The sequence below is a fragment of the Tachypleus tridentatus genome, chromosome 9 (genome assembly GCF_004210375.1).
Source record: "Tachypleus tridentatus isolate NWPU-2018 chromosome 9, ASM421037v1, whole genome shotgun sequence".
NCBI lineage: Eukaryota > Metazoa > Arthropoda > Merostomata > Xiphosura > Limulidae > Tachypleus > Tachypleus tridentatus.
The window spans coordinates 82907093-82921475 of record NC_134833.1 but is presented as its reverse complement, the minus strand read 5'-3'; the positions used below and the strand labels follow the sequence as shown (position 1 = coordinate 82921475).

Here is a 14383-nt window from a genome sequence, read left to right as displayed (position 1 = left end):
TTTCACCTTCAACGTAAATGAGCGTATATTAACGAAAGTTACTAATGTAAGAAAATTCGAGAAAATTCTGTCATAGGAAGTTCTGAAAATTATGTCTACATATATGTGGATAAATGTAATTAACTAACAATATTACATTGCTTAAGGAATAATATTTCAAACTGTATTTTATATTTTATTCAAAAATAGCTAGTAATATAATTGAAAATATCATCAAATGTGGATTGTAAAAAAAGAGAGAACAGACTGAAGATATAAGTATTGAACAAGTTTCAGTGTCTTTAAAAAAATACCTGGTCATATTTCTACTCTCTCATTAGCATGATACGATACGACTTAACGTAAAAATGCTTATATATATATATTGCACTGACATTTCAGGCGCAACTCAGCCTTAATAGTCTTACCCTGGAAGGCAGTGTTTAAAGTACAATTCAGGCTTAAAAGATATGTATTGCATCAAGTAATGCCATTGAAGGTACAGTTCACCTTTACTACACTTACAGTGATTCGATAGGTACAGCCCAGATTTAATGACACGATGGTGATTAAGGAACCTCTCGGATTTTGATACATATTTAGAGACGCATGTATTTTGTGTTAATACTAAATAGAAAACAGGACACCATCAACTTCTTTCATTTGTATGCTCGAAACGCCTTTACCATTTGATGCGTTTATACAATATCTATTGACAAAACGTTGTCTATTTGAATATTTGTACTACTTACAAAGGAATCCAGGCTCTCCAGTGGCATGGGGGTATGTTTGCAGATTTACAACGGCAGAAACCAGATTTCGATACCCGTGGTGGACAGAGCACGGATAATTCATTGTGTAGATTTTTGCTTAACTTCAAAAACAGGGACCTAGACGGACTTAAAGTTTTCAAAAATGGTCGAACCCATGGTACGCTGAATTCCTATGTAAGTTTGAACAAGCTTCACGACTTTTTTCCACAATAAATGGAGTAAATCGTATCAGCAGAGAATTAGAAATTAATGAAAAACCGTTTTCGATGGATATGCATTACATTAAACAAACGAAACAGCGCAAGCAAGAAATATATTACAAATACTTCATATGTATGTTCATCATATAATTAAATTCTCAACACAGCACCGTTCGTTATTACTTTATTAAACAGTCTCGAAGATTATTGCTTGTATACAACGTATAAGGTCAAATATTGGAAAGAGATATCGTTTTGCGTTTTTGTTGCTTTTCTATCATACGTACATACATAATGCTGGTAAATATCCTAAAAACGCTTGATACATATGGCATGAATAAACATATTTCATTGTTATACGAGTTCTACTTTAATTTTTTAAACCATAACGCCAAGAGATAATGGAATTAATTGTGTTCATTTTAGTCGCCATATTACCCACCCAAATGATAAAAGCACCAATATTATCTCTCAACAATACAATATTTCTGAGTTTCACCTTTTCTAGAAAAAAATAATTTGAAACTGATCTCTTCTCTTATCTTCCTCTTTCGTGTCAAAATTTAAATTTTTTTAAAGTTATTTTCCTTTCAGAATATGCTTTTTCTGTAGAAGATCTGCTTTCAATGATGTCAATATCTATATGGGAGTATCTGAAAGCCTTTTTGACCCTAATCTCAGTTGCAGCTGCGTGCTAGAAGAAGTAATATTTACATAAAACACAAATGATTGCTTTTGAAATTAAAGTGATCAGAAAAAGGGGTCACCCAAAAGCGTTAAAATTCATCTAAAACAATACAACAAGACTGAAAACAGAAGAAATAGTAAAGTCAAGGAACTTTGTTCTTGTGTCTGTAAATATTTAAATACCTCACATTGTTAAGTGATCGACAGAGTTGGGCATGATCAATCAGACCTGATGTCATTCTAAATAGTTAAAGAATAGTTATTTTTGCTTTTACTGGTTGCAAAAAATGTCCTAGATGTCATGAACATATTAAAAATCATTAATACAGAGAAAGTAAAAGTGAAAAGAGAATAGAACTGAGAAAAATTAGCATTATCTTGAAAGGACTTTTCATATACCCAAACAAACACTTTGGGAGATTGGTTATATTTTGCAAAGCAAGTGATAGAACCATAATTTATGCAAAGTTTATATGATAAATTAATTTAGGGCCTTTATGTTGTCAGAAGTTGTCATCAAAATCATAAACTCGTGCTTTTAGAGTTAGAAAAATTCATTAGTATTTTAATGTGTTTTTCTTTTTAGCAAAACCACATCGGGCTACCTGTTGAGCACGCTGAGGGGAATCAAATCCCTGATTTTAGCGTTGTAACTCCCTAGACTTGGCGCTGTACTAGAGGGGGGCTAGTATTTTAGTTACTGAAATAAAAAAATATTAACGAAGCAGCTATATCATTCTCTAATAGTAAGCCAACTTACAATGTGTAATTAACTAATCTTTATCTTGCATAAGATTAGGTCAGATTTTAGCTTTATTATGAGAATAAGGCAATAAGAAATGCTTTAACATATTGCTCGTGGCATTATTTGTAGAGGTTTCAAAATGAGGTTTCAAGGTTAATGAGAACAGTGAAATTTTAAACAGGATTTTTTACATATAGCATCAGTTCAATCCAGATATATTCAGCCATCCCACATAGATGATTTTAAACATTTAGGTAGCAGGTTTCACTGAAATTTAGAAGGAAATATCTGTGTTTTCAAAATGTTAATATCATAAATATAATAGTATTTGTTCACACAATAGATATGATCTTGTTCACTTTATGTTTGTTCTTTTCTTCCCTCATATATATGTTCTTGTTTAAGTTAGAAATGTGTCCTTGTTTAATTTATGTACGTCTTTGTTCGGCCCGGCATGGCCAGGTGGTTAAGGCGTTCGACTCGTAATTTGAGGATGGCGAGTTCTTATCCCTCTCACACCAAACATGTTCGCCCTTTCAGCCGTGAGGGCGTTATAACGCGACGGTCAATCCCACTATTCGTTGGTAAAAAAGTAGCCTAAGAGTTGGCGGTGGGTGGTGATGACTAGCTGCCTTCCCTCTAATCTTACACTGCTAAATTAGCTTTGCACGAAATTCAAAACAAACAAACAAACATCTTCGTTCACGTAATATATGTCATTTTTTTCGTTTTCTTGTTATTAAGTACAAAATTAAGCAATTGATTATCTGTACTCTGTCCACTACAAGTATTGAAACTCGAATTTTAGCATTGTAAACTATGAGCCCTTACAACTGAGCCACATGGGACATATGTCCTTGTTTACAATATACGTTGTTATTCAAAGTAAACTATGTATGTCTTTGTGTTCTATATGTTTTAATTATAAATATATGAGAAAAAGAAAATGTTCCTTGAGTATGTCAGCTTATTCATTGTCTCACACATATCCAATCATGTCCAAAATATTATATGTGTGTAATTAAAAATATATACATCATGACTGGATAATCAATATTAGTTTAAAAATATAATGCCTGCCACAAATGTATTTCGTTTTTTCACGTTAGTGATTTTCTTATATGAAACATATTGAGTGCAGATGGAGTTTCTGCGAGTCTACTTACATGAACGTAATGTGTTTTTATTCGTATCTGTAAGCTGGAAATAAATTAAAAATATTTAATACAATTTTTTTTCAGTTTTCAACTATTAGAAATACAACATTATCGAGGTTTTCATCCTATACGTGTTTCTTTGTATGTCACGAAAAAAAGAATAATGTTTAATAAGTAATCACAAATTTTATCTTGACAAGAGATTTCACGTCCTTGGTAAAATTTCAGGTGTCTAAAAAGACGCCCTGTAGATCTAAGTTAGAGGTAGTTTTATGTGAGTACCCACATTGTTTTACTTCTTCCGATAAATTTTTCGGTTTATGTAAACGAATTTGGTACCTTCGTATTGAATATATTCACAGGTTAGACGGGTATAAAGTGTACTGTATGATCTTTAGTTGTGGTTTTGAACCAGAAAGTTCTAAAATTAGTAGTTATACAAAACATCAAAGAAATTACTATTGACTTAGCCATTAAACTACGAAATCTTCCAGTTAACAGTGTATCTTATAAGAAAAATGCACTTTACTGAAAGAATTATACTTTTACTCGACTATCACTAGATGACAAACCTACACAATCGACATAGATTTCTTTGAAAAGAGAATAAACATTTGCCGCATGTTACTTCTGAACTTTATCTTAGAGTAAAAATGATTAATTGTCCGTCACAACAAGTTCCCCCCAGTGGCTCAGCGGTATGTCTGCGGACTTACAAAGTTAAAAACCGGGTTTCGATACCCGTGGTGGATAGAGCACAAAAAGCCCATTATGTAGCTTTATGCTTAATTCGAAAACGACAACAACTCTTACAACAGCTCGTCTGTTCAACTTTCTGTGCTCAATGTAATTTGATTCAGAGATATGATTTAATTCTTACTTTGTATGATAAAAAATAAACTTTACAGAAGCGGTCATGGTTAGATGTTTAGGGCGCTTGACTCGCAATCCCACCAAATACGTGAAGGCGTTATACTGTTTCAGTCAATTCTACTATTCGTTGATAAAAGAGTAGTTCAAGAATTGGCGGTGGTTGGTGATGACTAACTGCCCTTTTAGTCTTTTACTGCTAAATTAAGAACAGCTAGCGAAGATAGCCCTCCTATAGCATTGCATCAAATTAAAACAAAAAAACATGTCTTTGTGAATATTCATAAAAAATTAGTTAACGTCGTCTATATCTGAGGCATGACATTTTTAATATCCAATTTATTTCAGAGAACGATGGAAATGCCAACCAATTTTACACCCTAAAATAAGATTGATAACCATAAGTATCATAAAAGTCTGTTGAACCATTAAGTATGAAATATTGCATCGTGTCATTTATTTTATTATAAAATAATAGACGTCACTAAAGTTTTAAATTCACGTTTAATTATTTTAACATGATTGCTTTAAGTAAAAACTGTCACAAAGAATGTTAATGTTACATTCTGTTTACATTAGGTGAAAGACCTTACAATTAATCCTGAGCTTGTCTTTATGTTGATTAAATAATAAATTTGGAAAACGTTGTACTTTAATAGTTTATGCTCTGCTAATCAGTTATAAAGTATTTCAAGAACGTTCGACAGAATACAATTTTGATGAAGGTATCTATAGTTTGTTCAGTTTGTTTCTCCTACATGTCCCATCTTGAAAAAAAAGTCAAGATTCTCCCGAAATCCGATCGAACATGAAAATGCCAACTGCGATCTGACCAAAAAACAAATAAATTTTTGAGAAGACTCCAGTTTAGAAAATTTTAAGCAGAACACAGGTTGATTTCTATGTATTTGTCTTCAAAGTGTGATTATAATGGATTTTTACATATCTCAAGACGGCTGGTATGGGTATTAAAATTTTATTAAAATTTATTAAATTATTTCGAGTGGGTTTCTCGTCATCGCGAATGAATTTTTATGTTTCTAAATAACATTCTGATGTTTCTAAATGGAAAATAAAAATGGTTTATATTTCCAGTACATACGATATTAGCAAACAGTTTAGAAAATTGCACTTTAAAAAGATCGGCTTTTACGCTGAAATTCTATTTACAAGGAGTGCGCCAGCGTTTAGCAATAATCTGTTGTTTATATTTGACATCAGCCAATCGTAAACAGACATATTCTACTTGTACTCTATAAGTTATGAGTCTCTGTCCTTTCTGTTCCCCAAGCAGCTTTCAAAAATGCTCCAGGGTAGTTCAGTTGGATTCAAATCGGTGATCTGGGCTTGTCGAGCAGATTCTGAATATTACAGTATTACAGTGACGGGCACAAAGTGAAGTAAAACATGGCAAATTATGATAGCATTCCATCAGTGGAAGCAAAACAGAGACACAACATAACATGCACCAATCTCATATCCAAAGTGCCTTCTGTGTCTTCATAAAACGTATAGAAGCAGACAATGGATCTCATTACTGAAGTGTAAGCTTCATTGTTCGTAATCGGAGTCTCGTCCTAGAACATTCACAGCTGTTATATGTTTGTGAACTGCAATCCGTTCATTTAATCCATCAACATGAAACTCTTTATAAACAATGGATGAGCTGGCTTGTTGTTACGAACTATTATCAAAATTCTGGACAATGATGTTTATGCTGGAAAATCAATTTAACTTCACATCACAGCTCTTTTTAGGGTTAAAAAATAGATAATTTCTGAACAAAAGAGTTCCTTTTGCACATTATCATACCTATTTACTTCAGTATATTACTCACAGTAGATAAGGATATGAGAAATCAGCTATATTGTCTCTGACACTAATTTTCACAACTAAGCTCAGGGTAGATGTGATATAGTAGTTAGCATATCCGAGCTGTCAATGTGAAACTTGATGATTCGTGTCCCCGCACCTGGAGTCTGGGGATCGCTATAAGAGCAACGACCAAATCCCACTATTCCCTCAGCAAGAACAGTACAAGAGTTGACGGTTGTCATTGTTGACTGTTATATCAGTTCAAAATTAGAGACGACTAGGCGCAGATAGCCCTTTATTATAGCTTTGTGCTACAATTCTAGAAAAAGCAAACACTGAAGGCTCGTGAACTTTTGATTCTAAATGCTCACTTTCATTTGTAAAAAACAACAACAATGCACAACATTGGGGAATTCATATGCAAATTAAGCAGTGATTATCCACTTACTATAACCATACATATATACATATCTACACTTGTATTACTATGTCAATATTGTTAGGTTTGACCGAATTGTTGATCATACGAATCTTCTTCCTTCAATGAAAGTCTAACTATTTATAACTACAATGGGTAGTTTGTGCTTAACGACAAACCCTTAAAGTATTTTGACAACGTTTTTTTCTATTTATTACATATAAAGTTTAAGCTTTTTCAAAGTGACAAGTTGTGGTATGTAAAGTAACTTGTGTTATTTATTATAGTACATTGGTTCATGATACGTGAAAGAAATACGCAAGACAAAAATCTTATTAATAACATAAAATAAGAAACATCCTTTCCAAAGGTACTGTTACATTTTACAGAGTTTACTGACAAAGCAAAATAACAAATAAACATAATAATGATATTTGTGATAAATATTGCACTCGACTTTTCGTTTTACACTACTCTCATTTAGTCTAGTGCGGAACCTATATCACGAGATTATTTGAAATAGCATTTAAGACATTTCTTTTGTATGCCATAAAGTAACCCTTTGAGACTGTATTTGAATATCAGAGCATGTCAGCTGAACTTGATTAAAATAGCAGCTGCATATTTCAATATCATAAATCGTCACCTATGGGTTATAATAGGAATTACTTAATATTCAGTTTGAACAGTATTACGTTACGGTAAATAAACTCGACGAAAGGAGGAAGAGTAGTTTTTGATTAACTTTATGAACTTATCTTAATATACAATATGACAAAAAGTAAAAAAATGCATTTTAAATATTGTATAAATACTTTTGTCTTATGACTACAGTGGTAAACCTTTAAACTTATTGTAGTGTTAGCAAAGAGAAACTGAAAATTTTCTAAAATAAATATTAACTTCATGTCCAGTGTTAAACGAAAAACTGAAACCAAAACCTGAAAATAATTAATAAATAGTGTTAAATTAAAAAATAAAGAAAGTCGTTTAGAGGTTATTGAAACGCTTGCACAGTACCCACTGTTTTCCTATTACAGCAATGGTTACTCTGAAACGTAAGTCACGTGACGCAGGTTCGTAAAATGCTTTAAAATTCGATCGATGACTGGGAAAGCATATGGTCACTCTTTTAAAAGAAAAATGTTCTTAAACGCCACAACATATGGAAGAAAGTAGTTTACCAATATTCACCAAAGAAGCACAGAAACTCGATCTACAGAACTTTTAATATATTAATGGTTTTCAATGTCGTACCACAATCTAATCAGGATGAATTGTCTTTCGTAAAAATTAAGATAACGTTCACGAAAGAGAACCATCTGACTCAAACATAAACTGAACTAAAACTTGAAATGTCTCATTAACAGGTTAACAAATAACAGGTTTACATTATCTCTTAGATGCAGTTCTAGTGAGGCTTTTGACTATTTAAATGCGCATTGAAAGAGTTGTAGGCCTATAATATTAACCAGTTTAAAGAAAAACTGTACAAAATGATAACGAAGCCGGTTAAAGAGGCCTATCTCATGGTTACATCGCTGATAAAGCCACAAAGGACAGAAGTAGAACATGTTCTACTGGAAAATGTTATCTTTAGCATTGTATACTGGTAAATCGAACTTAATCGCTGTCTCACAAAAGTTTAAATGACTTTCCATGCTTGTACTGTAACTAAATATGAACTTGTTGTTGTTTTTTTATCTATTTTTAAATGGACGTACATTAAATTCCTTCGGTGACTGAATCTTTGTTTGTTGATTTTATTATTCGCGAAAATAACTGTTTTGTTTTGACTCATCACAAAATCTTTAATTCGGTATACAAAACGTTCTTTGAAAATATCTCATTATAAAAGACATGATAATTGCTCTTTCTCACCCTTTGTATATCTGTGCATAAGACTTTGTTTGAAATTAAGCACAAAGCTACATAATGGGCTATCTGTGCTCTGCCCACCACGGGTATCGGAACACGGTTTCTAGTGTTGAAATCCTCAGACATGCTACTTTGCCACTAAGGGCATAAGACAATCAGTTAAAATAGGAATTACTTGTTTTCTTCATTGCAAAAAAAAAAAGAAAATCATATAACTTTACACAGATAAACATTCATTTAGTTTCTTCACGAATGAAAGGTCCAATCTTAGCTTTTAAGTCCATTTCAACTTTTCAAATATACTAAAAATTTTCAATTTCAACTGGAGTTACGTTTACATTACTGTAGGGTGTTAACCGAAAAGTAAACCTAATCTTCCTTAATACAACTATGATAAAATCACGGGCTTAATTTGAAGAGCAAGGAGCTTCAGGAAATATGAAATTTAATAACTCACCTTATCCGACAGAGAACTATCCCTGGAGCTGATTCCAATCACAGGAATGTTGTAAAAACCACATGTGTACGATACAGCAGCTGGAGAAAGCTCCCCAGAGTTAGGATGGCTGATAATCACGGCATATACCTAAAATACACTCACATTTAAACCAATTCATATGGATCACATATGTCTAAATATAAGATTGGAATGGCTGATGATCACGGCATATAGCTAAAATACATTCACACTTAAACCAACCCATATGGATCACATCTGTCTAAATATAAGATTGGAATGGTTGATGATCACGGCATATACCTAAAATACATTCGCATTTAAACCAACTCATATGGATTACATCTGTCTAAATATAAGGTTGGAATGGTTGATGATCATGGCATGTACCTAAAATACACTCACATTTAAACCAACTCATATGGATCATATTTAAAAGAAAAGAAAAACTAGAGTACACGGTGTATATACATATATATATATATATATATACATAATAAGAAACAGGAAGGTATTTATAATCTAGAATATATTCCTTATGGTCATTAGGAAATCTTAAAACGTATTAACTTATTCCTTTTTACCTCTATAAATATGAATAATCGTTATCATGTTCTGTCTTAGTCCAACTAGATCATAATAGCTGATAATAAATTTATATACAACATTAAGTGGCAACTTAAGTCTTTTAATACATTTTTCTTCAAGTTGAAGCGTATCGTCTACTTTGTAGAAGTTTAAACATTGTGGTCACAGACGTCTATTATCATTTAGCTACCCAACTTTGGTGTGTTGATCAAAATGTGAAAGTATATTTGATGCCTGAATCATATATATAAACACTGCTGGCCAAAATCTTAAGGCCAATGAGCATAAAGAAAAAATATGCATTTTGCGTAGTTAGACTCAACCACTTACTTAAGTAGAGCTTTGAAAGATGAAAATAAGAAAAGGGAAAATAAAAAACTTTTTTTAGCATTTAATAGGGTAAATGTTTAAGACCATATTAAAACGAAGCGTTAATCGGTAAACACGTAACGAAATGTAGTCATTTGTGTTCAAGCATTAGAATGGTCAACATCTCCCACTGACATCGCCTGTGCTACATTGGGTAAAAACATAGCAAAGGCTAAAAAGTTGACAGAGTTTGAACGTGGCAGAATTGTCGATCTGTAAAAGCAAGGTCTCTTTCAACGTGCCCTCGCTGGTGAGATTGGGTGTAGTAAAACTGCTATTACAAATTTCTTAAAAGATCTTGAGGAATACGGAACGAAAATTTCAAGTGGTCGGCCGAAGAAAATTTCGCCGGCGTTGAACAGGAGGGTTCGACGGGTTGTCCGGCAAGACACCAACCGATCGTCAAACCAAATTAAGGCCCTTACTGACGCAAAATGCAGCTCAAGAACAATAAGACGGCACCTACATGAGAAAGGCTTTAATAACCGTAAACATTTTCAAAGGCGACGCCTCTTTCCACACCACGAAACAGCTCGGTTAAGCTTTGCTGAAAAGCACCAAACATGGGACGTAGAAAAGTGGAAGAAGATTTTGTTCTCTCATGAGAAAAAAATAAACCAGGATGGTCCAGATGACTTCCAACGTTACTGGCACGATAAGGATATCCCACCAGAGACATTTTCTACACGACACAGTGGAGGAGGTTCTATCATGATCTGGGATTGCTTTCTCCTTCCATGGAACAATGGAGCTTCAGGTTATACAGGGGCGTCAAACAACAGTTGGCTACACTGGCATGTTGGAGAGAGCATCCTTATTGACCAAACGCCCTCGCTTATGTGGAAATGACTAGATCTTTCAGCATAACAACACTGCAATCCACAATGCCCGCAAGACAAAGGACTTTTTCATGGCGAATAACGTGATTATTTTGGACAATCTAGCATGTTTACCCTAACTGAACCCCATTAAAATTGGGGGTGGATGGCAAGGGAAGTCTATAGAAATGGACGTCAATTCCAAATAATGCATGATCTTCGTGAAGCCATCTTCACCACTTGGAATAACATTCCAGCCAGCCTTCTGCAAACGCTTATATCGACCATGTCAAAGCGAATGTTTGTAGTTATTCGCAATGACGGCTGTGCAACTCTCTACTGAGACCTCTTGTGGGCATTTCCTACCCTGTTTAGAATTTCTTTTTGGTATGGTCTTAATCTTTTGACCAGCTAGTATTTTGGCTAATTTCATACTGTTCACATTTTTCCCTATATAGTGCTAAAAAAGTTTTTTATTTTTATTTTCCCTTTTCTTATTTTCATCTTTCGATACTCTACTCAAATAAGTGGTTGAGTTTAACGACGCAAAATGCATATTTTTTCTCTATGTGTGTTCTTCGGCCTTAATATTTTGGCTAGCAGTGAATACAGAAAGAGAGATTTTTCTCTTTAAAAAATAAAAATTCAAGCATACTACTATAAACATTGTTTCATGATAACTTATTAAATTCTAGGATTATTTACACAGTAGTTTTCGTAACATAATAAAATATTAAAGATATTTAATTGAATACTGTTCTTCTTGTATATAATAACACAAAGCAATAAAGTTTTAATTTATTGTGCACTGTGATATTTAAATAGCTTAACAGTTATTCCAATTACGTTTAGCTAATATAATCACAAGCTGATGATAGTTTGTTAAAATACAAGTAAAGAAGAGTTTGTTTTTATATTTCAAAATAAATACAATATTAACATTTTCAGTTAGAATTTTTAAAAACTTACACTGTTCTTACTACATCCTATGATCCTATAACGGTTAAACATATTAAAATTAACTTATCTGCATAACTGATATATTATTACTTCCTAAAAAAATAATTTGATTTTTACTTTACTGCAGCTACTAAACATTTTTTTTATTTCGCAAACAGTTGGCAAGCACACGGGAGAGAGTGTTTTGTTTTTCATTTTTACAGAAATTAAAACCTTTAAGAAAAGAAAGACATGTTTTTATTTCTATCATCCATAACACCACGCTTCAACGAGAAAGTTTTGTACTGCCAGATCATACACGTTTATTTATTATAAAGAGCGTTGGGACTTTTAAATCCTCACGTTTTGTACCATTCAATATTAACAGGAAGATTCTCTTACCGACAAAGGGCCCGGCATGGCCAGGTAGTTAAGGCACTCGATTCTATAGTCTGAAGGTTACTGGTTCCCTCTAGTCTTACAGTGCTAAATTATGAACGGCTAACTCAGATACCCTTCGTGTAGCTTTGCGCGAAATTCAAAACAAAACCAATCTTATTGATACAAAATGTTCGTTCAACTGAATGCACTACTTAGCTCGTTTGATCTTATTGAAGTAGTCAACGTTCACCACTTATTTAACTCAATTCTTTAAATAACTCTAAAATATTTGTTAGTGTTTTCCCCCTCTTTTGTATCTAAATATTTAATACGCTAATGTGAAACCACTTTGAAATAGCACTGACCTCACCTTGTAAAAGAAAATAGTTGGTATCTGGCAGCATTTTGTCTTTAGGCTAAAAATTTAAATATATGAACTTTATTAAACATGAGAAGAATTTGATAAATATGGTATTTATACATATGGTTTTTCCTTACCAACGTAAGACAATACTACTCATAACATTATTATAGAATGGCTCAAATAATTTTAACCTTCTGTGGTATAACTGATACATTGATAAAATATTTACTTTCTTTACCCATTAAAGTCTCCATTTAGGTCTAAAGAGGACGTTCCAGAATTGTTCATATCACTAACAGCTCTTTATACATCAGTGAAAATATAAGAAAGCTACTTCTATAAACATCGCACAAACTTATTAATAAAACTTGCTGTACAAAACCGGTTAAAATACATTTTGAAAAATAAGACGTAGATTTTAAAATTCACCTAGTTTAGGTAAGAAATTCTCCCAGAAAAAAAACAGCGAATGTAATTTCAGTTCACATACTATTTACAAGGTTGATTAGTATCCACCACGACACCAGGTGGCTCCGAACTCAAGTCAGAAACGTACAAATGTAGAGGAAATTTTAAGACTTTAAATAATGGCTGATTTGTTCTTTAATATGACTTAGTTATCCAATTACTTCATATTATTATTTAGCTAAAGCAAATTATGATTGATTAGCTGCTTTGGGCTATAGGTTAATCAGACCATCAACTGAGCTTTAAACTTTATATGAAAAAGCTTTCGTTCTACATAAAACCAGAATAAATTTTAATCAGTCATTCAAATGTTACGAGAGAAGAGAAGCATTTAAATCGATAAAGTTATTTTCAACTCCCTTGTACTATTTTTTCATTTGTACATTCATTCAACAATCTTAAGCCTTTTTCCATGAGCATTGAAAGTCATATTTAATTTCTCAAGTTTCTAATGCCACTTTTATAAATAATTATCATAATCTAGCAAGTAATATTTTATAACTTAATCATGGCGATGATTAAAATAACATGATTAACTGGTGGTTTGAGCATTGAGGCGTTTTCCCAGTTACAGAGTTGTAATCACGGGTAACGACTCTAACGTAATTCGTCGAAGGAACATTACGAAATCATAAGCGGAAAGGATAATTTTCGTTCTGTTATGACTATTGACTTGTTTCCTTTTTTGTAATTACAACTCAGTACTGGGCAATGATATATAAGTGAAGTCGGACAGCTCAACATTCAAATATAAATGTTAGCATTCTCCGTATAAAAACATAGAGTAATTACTTTAATATCAAGCAAATTTGAAGAATTAAAATACGAATACCTGAAAATGTTAGGTATGACAAAACCAAATGAAATTGTACCTGAATTATAATTTTAACATTAAAATTGAAATATTAAATTCTATTAAAATAATTTATTTTCTTTAAATTAAGAAACTCAACAAGATGAAGGTAAAAGATTACATATCAGCATTCAGAAATATAATATCAAAAATGAAAAGTTAAACAAAAGAGACATAGAAACACAGAAAATAATCTGAACTTAGAAACAAAAACGCCTAAAACAAACAATAAACACTGAACCGTTACTTTACGAAACAATATTAAACTGTTAAAATAACTCTCCGTCAATTAAAACAAGTTTACTCGCTTTCGAAAACTGTGACACAAAGGCACACAGGTTCTGACGATAGATCCACAAGAAACTGACATCTAGTATTGGTATTACAAAACTATTACGATAGGTGGCGTGAACATCATTATAATAAGAATAATTATGTGATCAAAACTACTCCAACCTATTTTACTGTACCATAGAAACATGTGATAAAAAGTCAATATGTGAACAAAATGGCCGAAATTTTCTTATCTCTAATATCATTCGTTTCATAAACCGAATAGTGATTTTGCATATACTTGTATAAGGATAACATTTTTCTCTGCTTTAATGCAGGAGAAGTGTATAA

At 32.5% G+C, this 14383-nt stretch overlaps 1 protein-coding gene across 1 annotated transcript in view; it reads right to left on the bottom strand.

Annotated features, from left to right (window-relative positions):
• Window positions 1-14383, bottom strand: part of LOC143225633 (glutamate [NMDA] receptor subunit 1-like) — a 111167-nt gene that overhangs the window by 57086 nt on the left and 39698 nt on the right. The window contains exon 4 of the mRNA XM_076455405.1: window positions 8980-9108. Coding sequence (XP_076311520.1) covers window positions 8980-9108 — 129 coding nt within the window. The remainder of the gene's footprint in view (window positions 1-8979; window positions 9109-14383) is intronic.